Genomic DNA, 14349 nt, shown 5'->3' with positions numbered 1-14349 from the left:
CATTTTTATTCACTGTTTTTTTGGCATCAAAACATCATTAGTTTTATTTGTCCCAGTTGTTTACTGTTTCTGCATATTTATTTTTATGCTTTTCAATGTATTTAATATTGTTAGAATGTTCTTTTGTCCTGAACTTTGATCAGCTTGAGCATTCTTTAAATGTGCTCTAGAAATAAACTCGATAAAGAATATCACAAATTCCATGTGCTAAATTCTGTATTTTAAGTACAAATGGGTCTTATCATAACACAATTTCTATTTCAAATATCAAAGCCAAGATAATGGAAACTTTGATTTTTTTAAGTGGCTCCAACAGGCCCACTCCTGGTTATAAAAACTGTCAGGCTTATCAGCAGTGCTTTCTACTGCAGCCTTAGACTGGAGACCAGACGCACAAACACCAACCGCTGCTGCCTATCTACAGTCATTAAGCTGTAACCACAGGGCTCACAAAGCCTTGATATTGTGAATACATTCAATCGATGTGTTTTTTACTGAAGGGGGCAAATTTACAATTCGTTTTCTGCAACAAATTGCTCTGCTCAGAATTGAGCTCCACCCTCCACAAATTGTCTGCTCATTTCTTCTCCATCACCACCCCCATCACACTCATGTCAGCTCTCTAATCCTCATCCTCTCTATCCGCTCCAGTCTGACCGTAAGCAAAGAAAAACCTATAAACTGGGATTAAAATCTGACCAGATAACAAACCAAAAGTGAGAAGTGAAGCCGTTTTGAACTCTTCCTCTACTCACAGTGCAGTTATGACAAATTACTGCAGCTGCAAATCCTCACATTGTATGAAGTCATCACATGTTGTATTTGAATTCAGTTATAATTGTTGAATCATACAGATCTTTATAGTGGCAAAACAGCAGATGTCTATTTAAATGATAAATGTACTAATGCCATATAAAATGAACAGGCTTGAAAAAACTAATTCTGTTTTTGTTTGTGTTATGTATGATGTGTGTGTATATGGCTGTGCAGGTTAATATATATATGACATAACAGATATATAATGTTCAAATGTATGTGATTTATTTTGTATTTTTGGGGGGCATTGGTTTGCCTTTAGAGAGAAGACAGAAATAATGAACAATATTAAGGAGTGACATGCAACAACAGGTCCACAGGCCAGAATCGAACCAGAATTATTTTAGTTCATGGTCAATGCCATAACCAATTGGCCTGCGGTTTCTCAATATAATAAGCTTGAAACAGCATTTTTGGCTTCAAACAGCTTTAAGCTGTTTGAGTGTCAGTGTCTATTTGTCACATGTTGCATGTCCACTGGTTGTCATCAGTTCTATATAAGACTAGTTTCTGCTTAACTTGAATGTTCCCCTGAGTACTGAAGGTATCCAGTAAATTATATGAAAAAAAAGCAAAAGTTGGAGTCTGAACTTGTGTAGCAGAAATATTTTTTTTCTGCTTTCCACTCCTGTTAATCAACCTGTGACACCTCAGATTAATTTTGTGCTCCCTTGTCCCCCGAGCTGCTGCCCGAAATAATACACTGTTACAAAATATGACATCTAGCATCAGGAAAAGTGAGCAGAGATGCTAGTTCATACAACAATTATAGCAATGTAATGATTCTGGGTGGCTTATCACCTTCAGTAAACAATTTATGGGAGAAAACAATAAATGTAAACACGACTCAACTCCCAAACACCTGAGGTAATTATTATTTAATCACATACCCATACTAATGTGTCGCTGCTGCTGTATGTGATAAGCATATATCAGGAAATGGTCATAGTACCACCAAAGTGTATTTGCCAGCGGGTCACCTTAGGTGTTAATAATTTGAAATTCTGTCTCTATCTGGTTTTAGACCAAATATTGGACTCACCTTGGGTCCGTCAGTTCCAGGAGTTCCAGGCAGACCGCGAGGTCCCTGCAGACCCTGTGGGCCAGCAGCTCCTCTCTCTCCAGGGAAACCACGCTCTCCCTGAATGGTGATGCATCGACAATTAGCGGCATGTCTGACAATCAGTCAGTCAAACAACTAATGATGTTTAATACAGACTGTTAACTTACTCTGGGTCCAGTAACACCAGCAGCTCCAGCCTCTCCAGGAACACCCTAAAAGGAGAGGAAAAAATTAAGAGTTAAAAGAAAATGAGTAATATCTGATCATTCCTTCAGGATCTATTTTCTTCAAGCCTTTGACAGCACTATGCTAGCATTTCTACTGGTTTTATGTGACTTTACAAGCTATATTTCACAAAAAAGTGCACTCACCTGGTCACCAGGCTTGCCACCCTCACCAGGGGGGCCAGGAGGTCCAGGAAGACCCTGAGAAGAGGCAAGAAACAAAAAAGATGTAAGTAAAATCCTTCCAACAAATGAATGTTCAGAAATCAGCAATTGAAATATTAGGGAAAAAACACTGTCCCCAAGTCTTATATTGTAAAAACAGTCACACACTCACAGCTCTATTAGAGAAAAAGTTACATTCATACCTAAACTTTAACAGGTTTGGACAGACTCACCTGGAAACCTGAGGGACCGGGCTGTCCTTGCTCTCCTCTCTCTCCAGCAGGGCCCTAAACAGATAATTCATAGTCACAATGAACTTTTATCATAAACTAAAAGTCAGGAATTTTCACATATGACTTTGATGTTCAAGATTATTTATGTGTCTGAATCAATAATGTAAGTGTAAACAGGCTTGATTTTGTTGAGTGCACTGAAATTTCAAAATAAGCTGGAAGTTTGTGAGTCAGCCATCTTACGATGTGCAGGCATTTACGTCAAATACTGCTTTTTAGAGGTAGTCTGGGAAACGGAGGTACTGAAGGTTGCTTCAAAGTGCAGACTGAGAATAGTGGAAGATAATATCAGTGTTAAAGCTATATGGAGTTGGATGTGGGAGATAGAGATACATACAGCAGGGCCAGGGGGTCCAGCAGCACCAGTTTCTCCATCTTTGCCAGGCAGACCCTGAGGAGAGGAAGAAAGAGAGGGAGGAATGAGAAAGGAGGGGAGGGGGCGGACAAGTAGAGAGATATCAATAGTTAAGCCAAAGGTGATGCTTTTAACTACACAGACATCTGATAGCTATAATTGAGTTACAGAACCATAGAAATAACAGTAGATCATTGGTGAGTCACAGTACCCAGAGAACACAAAAGAACCTTCTGAAAAAGGTTACATTTAATCTGTTATTAACCTGGATATTATAATACAGTCTACGCTACTTCAGCAGCTACCTGTATTTTCCATTCTATATTCCAAAACAGCCATTTTTTAATGTTACGTATGTAATTAACCTATGATTTATATGGACATATATCTTGAAATCAGCTTGTCAATATGATATTCCATACAGTCAATCCTACAATAACTTAATTTAAAATGTCCTTACAATAAACATATCAACATATCATCAAGTGATATCAACTAAATCATTTTTGTATTTTGAAACTTCGGTATATGTAAGACCCAGTTGGGTGACAGCAAAAGCAGGAAAAGTAAAAAATAACTCACTCTCAGACCAGGAGCTCCACCCAGTCCTTTCTCACCAGACTTGCCACCCTCACCCTAATCACAACAGAAACAAAATGCAGCGATTAGACACAGAGCTGTGGCTGATTAGCTTGGTCCTGCATCTATTTTGAGAAAAGAGAAGGTGCATGTGATGGTGTACATTAAATGGCTCGACAGCGGTACTCCAGTTGTTGTTGAACATGTATTATTTATATTCCTGATTTAAGGACTTGAATGACTATGGATTTTTAGAAAATAAATCAACACAGACAACAAAACAAGTTTTATTGGCCAATTGGCTATTTATTCACATACATTTTTTTAAATAAAATTACTCACAGTTGCTCCCTTGGGTCCGGGGAATCCCATGACACCAGGCTGTCCACGGGCTCCCTGTGGGCCAGGGGGTCCTGGGCGACCATCCTCACCAGCACCTCCCTAGTCAAGTAAAGTCAAATAAGAATCCAAATAGATAATAATAATAATAATAATAATAATAATAATAATAATAATAATAATAATAGGCAACAGGAAAAAGATGGGTTTGACAATGCAAGATGCTAAATCACACTTAGATTTAGACTGGGAATGTGGAGTGGAGGGGAGTAATTACTCCAACGATCTAGTCAGAACTGGGTCTGGAGGTTTGGAGTGGGGTCTAGCAGAGCCAAGAGTCCAGCATGACCCAAGGATATGCAGCAGTTACTCAATTTATTGCAAACTTTCATTTCTCCTATATAAATAAATAAATCCCTCAGAGGTAAAGTAGGAAAGCCAGGAAGTAAAGAAATACAGATGAAAGATGAAATAGTCTGTCAATCCTGAGTTTGATCAGTTAAAACATGAAAAATCTGTGTAATTTGTCTGAGTGTTCTCATGAAACGTAGTCCCTGAACACTAAACATGCACATATGATGTTCACATAACAACAGTTAAATATTAAAAAAAAGTGGCTGTGAGGTTGCACTGTATGATGTACAAATGACAACAGCTAAATAGTCTACAAGAGGTATAAAAAATACTTCCGTTTATTGAGGTTTCAAGGGAGAATATGGGACTTTTCACTCAGTTAAGAAATAGATTAGATTGAGAACAACAGATTAAGAGTTATCACGAGAAAATTCAGGTCCAAGTGAAACAGTTAAGGAAAAAACTATGACCGTCAAGCCTATTTAAAACTCCACTGGGGATGAGGCTGCTAGATAATGGCTGGATAAATATCCTGCAATCCAATTTGATGAAACCACTTACAAGTCATTATGTGATGAGAGCACATTTAGTAAAATTACAAGCTTCTCCCAGTGTCCACGTGTGATATTAAAAAACACACAACGGTGCATGCTGGGTAGACATATATGCTGGTTTACAAAGGAACAAAAAATGCATTACGACAGCAGGTAAAGGGTGAACTTACAGAAGGTCCAACTTTGCCTTGAGGACCGGCGTCACCAGGGCGTCCAGTCAGACCCTGTCAGAATAGAAACACATCAAGAAGAGTCATCAGACATCTCTATGCAGACACGTGCTTCAGGAAGGTGGGAACATATGGCACTGTGGGGAACTGAATTTACACCTCCGATTGGCTCTGTGTGCCACAAGCAACAGTTCAACACTTCCTGAAGGAAATGACTAAGAACTAAAATATGAATGAGGGTTCACTTCTGGTTTCTGTTAATGGATTCACTACAGGTGCCTTTTTAATACTTCCTCTGGAGTGATTCTTTGCAAATATGAACAATTACTTGTCCTGCTGTTGGGAAATGAAATCACGTCAGACAGCAACGCAAATGCTTTCCGGTAAAAACATGCATTTACCTTCCTACTGCTAAGTAGTGACTAGTGATTTTTTTTTATCAAATGGGGGATTTGTTTTGTTTTCTGTGGCTCTGGGGAGTCTTTTTAAAGGTCTTGGTCGAGTAATGTTATATGTGAGAACATCTGCATAAAACCTTCTCTAGAGGGATCTGGGCAAAGTCTGATAGAGTGACTCGTGTCACTTGAGTGAGTATCAGTTGGAGCTGAAGACTGCAAGATTGAAAATGAAAAAATCTGATCTCTGCTTGAGGCTAGCAACTTGAGGCTACATTAGGTTCTAGTAGCATAACACACCTGAATCTTTGACTGACACTGTGGGTAATGTAGGTGACATGAAATTTGAATGTTGAGGGTGCTCCAGCATGGTGGGACAGGATCCAGTGATTTTGAAGGGACTAAGGGGAGTGTAAAATGGAGTGTTCCTCTTAATTAAAATCAACCATTTACAAACTCATTGCATTATCAAACAAATTGTAACAAAGCAGAAAGAAAATGGGACGGTTTGTCTTGACACAGCCTTGAACTCATGGAAAACTGTCTGTTTGCAGATATGTCGTTTTTGGTATAAACCTTTAAATCATTGATAATTTTGTTATTTCTGCATGTTTTACAGCACATTTCTGTAAGTCACAATCTGTAGTTTTATAGTTAAAAGAAGTCTTACTCTGGCACCAGGCAGACCAGGCTCCCCAGGGCGACCAGGGTCACCGTTGGCACCCTTGGGACCACTGGCACCAGCGGGTCCACGCTCACCAGGGGCTCCCTGTGGTAGAAGGGAAGAAATAAAACAGGGATTGGTCACTCAGTCAATCATTGAGGAGGACAGGGCTTCAATTCTCAAACCAAAAAGGGAAAAACGTTTCCCTCTTGATAGTGTGAAAGAGTTTCATTGACCTGCAGGAGATGAGAAGATTAAATTCTGACAGATTCATTTGGGATAAATGAAATTGTGCAGGGGAGATAATGTTATTGGCTTTGCCATTATGGGACATGTAGGTCACTGGTGCATGACGGGTTTCTGAGATATGCTGCCATCTTGTGGCCACATTAGGAGTTACATGTATCACTGCTGCCTGTACATGAGCTTCAGATGAAAAAGCAGAAGTACTGATGAATTTCCGTCTTTGCTCTTCACTATAAATATGATTCATTATGTTCTCCATTAACTCATCAGTGATTCTGAGCTCAGTGTGAAGCTTGAAGAGGCACTTCACTGATTACGTGCCTCAGCGAACACATTACATCAAATCTCTACACGTCTCTTTGTGCAATTTTGCTTGATTTAATAATTATTTATGAGTTACTGAAGTGAAAAATGATCTTTCAGAGATGTCTGAGTTAATAAAATGCTTAATGTAAACTTCTGCCAAAATTATGTTAAGTGCTTTATCCAGTTATTTTTGTTTGCCCTTGTTTGGTCAGATATGACTAATGACTCATGCTTTTTAGTAATTCCCGTAAGATAGATATAGGTTTATAAATCTCTAACTCAGTTTTGTGCTTTTAAATGATACATATCTAATTAAAGTTACAGTTATGAAAAACTTGTTTCTGTCAACACTGAATACCTGAACAATTTTACTACCTTTATGAGATCAAACAGCAACTGCATTAAAATCTGAATTGTTTGATTTGACAAAACACGTATAAATGTTTGGCACTGATCAAACAATAAATGCATAAAAATAATAGTTTTGGTTACACATTAATTAACATTTGAGCCTTGAAACTTTTATTCGGGAGAGTTTATGCGAGGAGGTGGAAATATTTTGCTCAGCTTGTGTTAAACTAGTCACATGCACAGGATCAACTGCAAATGACAAAAGAAAAGTCCCACAATAATCTGCTGAGGCGCACCGTCCATAGAGATTTAAAGTTGTGTGAAAGTGGATTTTTTTTGGCTGAGAGGGAGAACCCATACAGGCCAGAGAGTGCTGACTGTCTCCGACAGTGCAACAGCGGAATAATGTCAACTCTTTCATTTCAGCAGAGACTTGCATTGTTAGACATGTTTGTAGGATCTGATGACACTGCAGTAAACTACAGTGCCATGGTTGTATTTAAAGGTTACTGAGACACATTGAGAGAAAGTGAATCCAGTTTGTGGTGATGTCGTGTGACTGTATCAGACAACATTGTGATTAGGTGACTTAGGAATGTTATTTTCTCATGGCAGCAGCAGTCAAAAACAATTATAAACCCAGAGAGAGTATTGCAGCAAGTCATTGTTGACAGCAATTTCCAAATGCAATAAGCAGCAGATGGAATAAGTTAATTGTCACTTTCACAGATTTACCCTTGTGACTATTGACGCATCAGCTGCATGAATTTCCTTATCATTCTCTGCCAGATCTGTAGCATCTAAAATCATCCATGTCCATTTCCTCTTTCTCTGTTCCTGCAGCAATAATAAAACCGATGCTCACCTTGGGACCAGCCAGACCGTCTTGTCCAGGGAAACCACGGTTACCGGGGGATCCCTACATGGAAAATGCAAAACCAGAGTCATGATTGTAAGTATAAGAACAATATCTACATCACTGACTATCATAGTGTTCCTTTAAAGTTCATTTACCATTACAAACAGTTTAAACAGGTTGTTGGTGGTGGTGCCCACCAGAACAAGGTTTAATTTTACTGTTTAATTTAATTACAATTTTATTTGATTGAAATTATCCTCATTAAAACGTATACATAGTTTCACTCTTACCAATATTATCTCCAAATGTGCAATATACAACCTAAACAAAAACTTTCATATCCGGATTTTGTGGTACTTTATTAAACATGTATAATCTATAACCTGAAGATATTTGATATTTAACATTAGTCGAGAAGAAGGAGGAAACGTTCTTCTCCCGAGCACCAAAATTTACTTAAGCTATACAATATATTTTTTCAACTATCACATGCTACTCACTCTCTCTCCAGGAGGTCCAAGTGGTCCAGCAGCACCAGGCTCACCCCTGGGTCCTCTCTTTCCTTCTTCTCCTTGTGGGCCATGAGGTCCCTGAAGACCAGCTGGTCCCTAGAGAACACATCCATAACAGATCATGTTATTATAGGAAGAAAGAAGGACCTGTGTCTTGACTCAAATGTGTGGAAACCTGATTCAGTACAAGGAAGAAAAACTATAGTAACTATAATCTGCTGATTTCAAACTTAATTGATCTTACAAGTGATTGTTATCCACACTTATTATTTGGTTTGATATTGTGTTTTAAGAATCAGGGAACGCAGGGACAAGTAAAATGAAAACTCACAATTTCTCCTTTGGGTCCAGCCTCTCCCTTGAATCCTGGAATACCTGGGTCTCCCTATGGACAGACAGGCACCATGTTATTATTTATTTATAATATTTGGAACATGAATTGAATGAAATGAATTATTAATATATGATTCAGTGAGTACATACAGATGTTCCTTTGGGTCCGAGGGGTCCAGTTGCTCCCTGAGGCCCGGGAGGTCCACGAGGTCCAGGGAAACCAGGAGCACCAGCGATACCAGGAGCACCCTACAGACAAAGAAAGCGAGAGAGACGTGTCATTGGTTGTGTCAGCTGGTTGAACACTCAAACATCCACAGTAAGTTACCACTGATTCTACAACTACAACTGCCATATTTAAGACTGACTGACTTACACAGCGAAGAAGAGTCTCGTCTCAAGTTTTCATGATTTAATAGTAAACTCAAAGACATTTTGTCTCTGATTTTGGCTGTCCAATTTTTCATATTTAGGGTGGTAATTGGACACCTATTGTATTTTCATTTACAATGCAATAGCCGTTTTGCATTTTAAAACCAAATGTGTGGAAGATAGTTAAATGGGAGAGAAAGTTTTATACTTACAGCTGATCCTTTGGATCCAGGAATACCATCAGTACCAGGGTTTCCCTGTAAAGGAAAAGAGACAAAGCATGGTTTGATATATGTGCATCATGACAACATGTACTTTCTCTGCTATAGTCAATATATAATACATTTTCCATATTAAATGCGTGTTTGAACCATCACTTACAGAAGCTCCAGAAGGTCCAGATGATCCAGGAGTGCCAGACTCTCCACGGGGTCCCTGAGCACCCTCAGGTCCACGAGCACCAGTAGGACCAGCTTCTCCCTAATTAGCAACACAGAATGAAGAAGAGAGGTGACATTAAAAAAGATATTTGGAAGTTAAGGTATAATAATAATTGTCAATAAGCTAAAACAAAATAATAATAAAGGAAAACAAGAAAGAAAAAGTAAAACTAATACTGGTGAATATATGTAAATATGTAAAAAATGTGTTTTTCTTTGCTTATAGGCAGACACAGGGCTGATATTATAAAGGATGTGTAATAGGAAAGAACCCAAATCTACAGTGCAAAACTTTTGTTTCCCCCTTCTGGCAATGACAGTAATTACACAAAAACTGTTGCCACAGACATCCAATTTAATAACTCTGGTTGTACTGTAGAGATTCACTGGTAAGGCTTAAATGTAAAGGACATCCATTTATATCTAAAATTCCAGCTTACACTAAGGCATGGCAAATATGTATTTTAAGTGATGGGCTCAAAAATGATGTTGAATTGTAAATTAAAGTCAGAAAATGAGGAATTTATCTGACAGGACTGATAAATTTAAAAGTTCAAAACATAACACACATGTAACATAAATACCTTATAAATGGAATACACTTGTGATAAAACATAAATAACAGCACAGATAATTTAAAAAGACATATGCAAATATTACAGTATTCTGTATAAAGTCAGACACCCACAAAATAAAAGTATGCGAGCATGATACTAAACCCGGAAGTAAGATATCAATATCGCTAGGCAACAAATTTGGACCGTTATGGTAGGTCTACTAAAGCAGAAAACTATTATTAAAAGATCTTTGGCTAGTTAATGTCACATAACAATTATACACCACAGCACACATGAAACACGCTTTGACCTGACTGATTTTCTCTTATCCCACTTCCATGTAGTCTTTGTTGCTGCTACACCTTTTCATATAGCATTTCACAAGCCATCGTCCATGTTTAGCTAAATTGAGGGGGAAAAAACGGCTCCCTGCTCCGACCACGACACCACTATCTACATCGAATGCCACTTGAAGTAGGTTAAGATAAGGGGAAACACACTGCAAATCAACAGAGAAACAAACTCAACACTGGTGTTACCTGAAACTGAGTTTTCCTGCCCCTGTTGACAGCTTTGGGACGCTGCAACTCAATGACTTGACTTAATATCCATGAAGATGTCAGAGATCTCTACTTCACTTAATAGGATAATGTAAATATTCACTGTTTCTGCAAACTTGTGTCATGAATGAAACTCTGTTTCTAGAGTTTGTGAGCTTCCTTAGCTGCTCTTCCTCTTGGAGATAGCTCCTGCTGCTGGCTGTTAATATCTGATCTGAAGTGATAGTATGTTTTGAAGCTGCCACGCTGTCAGCACAGTGATGAAATGCTGTTGACTTTGTGGCATGCTGCTGTTGATCTGGGGACTTCAACATCACATCAGTGTTATCTTGCAAGGAGCCCATTTATTCACTGCTTTGTAGATAAATATTTCTATCTGTTACAGCAGCTTGAAAAGAAGCTACATAGCGTATGTTGCAGTCACACACACAACTGATAGATATTTCACCTCAAATTAAAGTGTTCATGGAGCATCCTGCTTTATTATTTGAATACATTAATTACATCTAAATGCTGCTGCACTCAATGCAACTTTTAACCTATATGTATTGTCTTCTGCTGCAATTAATGCAAGAGATTTCCTGTCATATTTCTTTAAGAAGAGTTCAATCTGAGACTACTGGACTTCTGGCTGTAGATCTGTGAATATGCCGGACATCAGAAATGAAGAAGGCTCTTGGGTGAGAGGTGTAACATCTTCACAGATCTACAACCAAGTCCAGTTGCACCAGAGTAAATCATTATCTGCTTCATAACCTGCTGATGAATATCAGGTGAAAAGACAGGTTGAGGTCCATCTCAATTATTAAACTGATGAGGTCAGAACATAAAAAGGCTTATCTGTCTCATTTTGAAAAACAAAACAAAACAGAAAACTACTGCTCACAAACACATTTATTGTGGCACAACACTGGAATTATAGTACATGCTTATAAAATAATCAAATTTAAATGACCAAAAACATCTATGGACTGCTGTTACAAAGCCAGGTGCATAATGCTTTGCAGACCATCTGGTTCAGTATAAAAATAGGACTTGGGCCACAATTCAGCAGAACTGTGGACACAAGCCAAAGATTTCACCACACTGGTGCTATGCAGCATTTCCAGCATGTTGGTGAATGAAATTCCTTTGCTATGGCTGCAGCTTTGCAGACTCAATACTATGACATAACAGAGTTTGCAAGTGTTTGCGAAAATGGTGATGTAGTGTACTGAATTTTTCTTTCCTCTAAACCCACTATCAAGGTCAGTGGGTTTTATTTACTGACTCAAACTGAGGTGAAAAGTGGGACAAAAGGACGAACATCTGCTTTTTTTTTTAAGTTATGGAAAAAATTCTCAACATTTTAGAGGCGATAGCTTGGCTGTTGCTAAAAAAATACAATATTCAGCAGTGTAAAAGTTGTCTTGGTTAGAACTTTTCAGTTCAAGAGCACGGTTTACTCAGCCGAGGTTCAGATAATTGTGTTGTTTCTGTCATGCTAGCTTTTTATTATGTTAGTCTTGGGTCCTTTTTAACTGCAAAGCTTTGCTCATAAGGCTCAGAGAGGAAAGGACTAAAACGAGGCTGCATTTCATGAGCTGTAACAGGCTCCTGAAAGTACAGCACGATAATGTAATATGAGATTTTTAACATTCCTCGTCGGGAAACTTCCTAGAATCTTAAAACACATTCACACACAGGTTCTCCGACTCTCCTGCAGACAAACATAAAGTGTTTATGGATGTTAGTTAATACGATACAGAGGCACACACACAGGCACACATTTTCACGTCTTGAGCCAAGGTTTGCCTTGATTACCTCAAGGGAAAATCCTGGATTTTGTAAAGAGATACACCCATTGTAATTCCTAAGAGATTTCTCAAACTATCAAGGGGTTCAAAGAAGAAAGCAAACCACGATCACTGGGCCCTCGAGCACAGAGCCGAGCCTGTCTGCCATGCAGGAGGAATAAATCAGACGCAAAGCAGAGAGAGACACGATGAAAAAGACAGTATGAGAGGGTGAGAGAGGGAGAATAACACTTTAAAACTCCCACCTCCTAATTTTCCACACAGATGGAGGCCTAAAGCACTTTTCAATGCAGAGCAGCCGTCTCCGATTTCACTAAAGCATTTCAACTCGTCCCCACAAAATCCTCCCTGAGCTGTGCCGCCCTTTTCTTAGATATTTTACTGCTCACATAATTCACTAAAACCAAAATTCCTACACCTGTTATACAACAACAACAAAGACAACGACAATGACAACGACGACAACAACAACAACATTGTTTTCCTTTTAAAAGAATAAGTCTTAAGTAAGCTTTTGGAAGTTCAATTATGCTGGCTGGAAGGGACAGACACAGACACCTCATTCACACAGAATAAACACAACAAAGGTGAAGAGGAAGTTGGGATACTAATTAGGTAACCGTGTGACTTACCTTTGAGCCAGGAGAGCCAGGGAAGCCTGGAGCTCCAGAGGGACCGACAGGGCCCTACAGAGACGAAAAGACTCAGCTGTTAATCACTGACACATCCGGGTGTATAGGTGAAGAAGAAGCTTTTGTCATGTTGCAGATGGAGATGGATTTCATAAACAGTATGTTCTCACACAAACCAAATGATGAAAATGAATTAAATTAGATAAAAACAGATACTTACTGGGGGACCAGCAGGACCGGGCAAACCATCATTTCCACGTGCGCCCTGAATAAACAACACATTATCAGCACATGGCATCAAAACATTGGTCCTAATTTTTGTATTAATATCAGGGCATAACACCTTTACACAAACTATCTTGTCCAACTTAGGAATCTAGTACAGGTCAGTAATAGATCACACCTGATGACACATTGAGGTTAATCTCTCTTAACTGTAGTGTATTATTAGCAAACATGAGCCTCTGTTTGGTGCATTAAAAGGAAGACCTCTGAAAGAATATGCTCCCTAGCTCTGTAGCAGATACTAACAAAGCAAACTGAAGCATCTAATCCATCTGTTATGAATCAGACGTTAGGTTTTAGATAAAAAGACAGGACTCACAGCAACTCCACTGGGTCCAGGACGGCCTCTCTCACCGGGCAGACCACGGGGTCCCTGTGTGGGTGAGGGAGAGGAGAAGAATCAGTTTACTGTTCAAAGCAAGACTGAATTTGTACATCTTGTTTTGCTTTCACATGTTATTGTTGTGATCTCCAGAAATACACACCATTGGTCCAGGAGCGCCATTATCTCCAGGAGCACCCGACTCACCCTAAAGAGAGGAAAACATTTAGCTGTTAGTACGACGAGGCAAGCTTAAATATAGACATCCTATGGTTGGTTATCTTAGTGACAACTACTCTTCTTGGAGTCTGTATACAGTCTACAGTTGGTTAACTATAAATGAAAAGTCATTGCAAGCCAATTGTAACCCTAACCCTAATAAACAGTGCTTCCTTAGATCACTGGAAAACAATGGCTACACACACAGAATAGAGTCCTACCTTAGACCCAACAGCTCCAGTCTCTCCCTTTGCACCATCAAGACCTGGATAACCCTAAAACAAAGGGCAGAGAGACGGCACACAGTTAGGAAAACAATAATAAGAACATCGTCAATAACCTAATTTTCCTGGAAACCATTAACAACAAGCACACTCACTCTGTGTCCCTTGATTCCAGGAAGGCCAGGAGTTCCTGGGAATCCACGGGCTCCCTATAATGCAACAGGAGAGACGATACAGGAGTTTAAGATCGCTTTAGTATAAAGATTTCCTCCATTGCATGGAGCCAATGGGACACATTTACATTAGAATAGATTTACCCCAAACATTAGAAAACATGTTTTAAAGCATTAAAACATCAAAACAT

The 14349-nt window shown here is 38.9% G+C and overlaps 1 protein-coding gene across 2 annotated transcripts in view; it reads right to left on the bottom strand.

The window, feature by feature from the left end:
* Positions 1-14349, bottom strand: part of col2a1b (collagen, type II, alpha 1b) — a 46624-nt gene that overhangs the window by 15856 nt on the left and 16419 nt on the right. For both annotated transcript variants that reach the window (XM_019258839.2, XM_019258840.2), the window contains 21 exons: positions 14141-14194; positions 13983-14036; positions 13706-13750; positions 13540-13593; positions 13156-13200; positions 12936-12989; positions 9332-9430; positions 9163-9207; positions 8729-8827; positions 8577-8630; positions 8234-8341; positions 7740-7793; positions 5978-6076; positions 4913-4966; positions 3838-3936; positions 3499-3552; positions 2899-2952; positions 2502-2555; positions 2251-2304; positions 2047-2091; positions 1859-1957 (listed from right to left, as the gene is read on the bottom strand). In XM_019258839.2, the coding sequence (XP_019114384.2) occupies positions 1859-1957; positions 2047-2091; positions 2251-2304; positions 2502-2555; positions 2899-2952; positions 3499-3552; positions 3838-3936; positions 4913-4966; positions 5978-6076; positions 7740-7793; positions 8234-8341; positions 8577-8630; positions 8729-8827; positions 9163-9207; positions 9332-9430; positions 12936-12989; positions 13156-13200; positions 13540-13593; positions 13706-13750; positions 13983-14036; positions 14141-14194 (1377 nt within the window). The remainder of the gene's footprint in view (positions 1-1858; positions 1958-2046; positions 2092-2250; positions 2305-2501; positions 2556-2898; positions 2953-3498; positions 3553-3837; positions 3937-4912; positions 4967-5977; positions 6077-7739; positions 7794-8233; positions 8342-8576; positions 8631-8728; positions 8828-9162; positions 9208-9331; positions 9431-12935; positions 12990-13155; positions 13201-13539; positions 13594-13705; positions 13751-13982; positions 14037-14140; positions 14195-14349) is intronic.

This window comes from Larimichthys crocea, chromosome VI (genome assembly GCF_000972845.2).
Source record: "Larimichthys crocea isolate SSNF chromosome VI, L_crocea_2.0, whole genome shotgun sequence".
Classification (NCBI taxonomy): domain Eukaryota; kingdom Metazoa; phylum Chordata; class Actinopteri; family Sciaenidae; genus Larimichthys; species Larimichthys crocea.
This window is presented reverse-complemented; position numbering and strand designations above follow the sequence as displayed.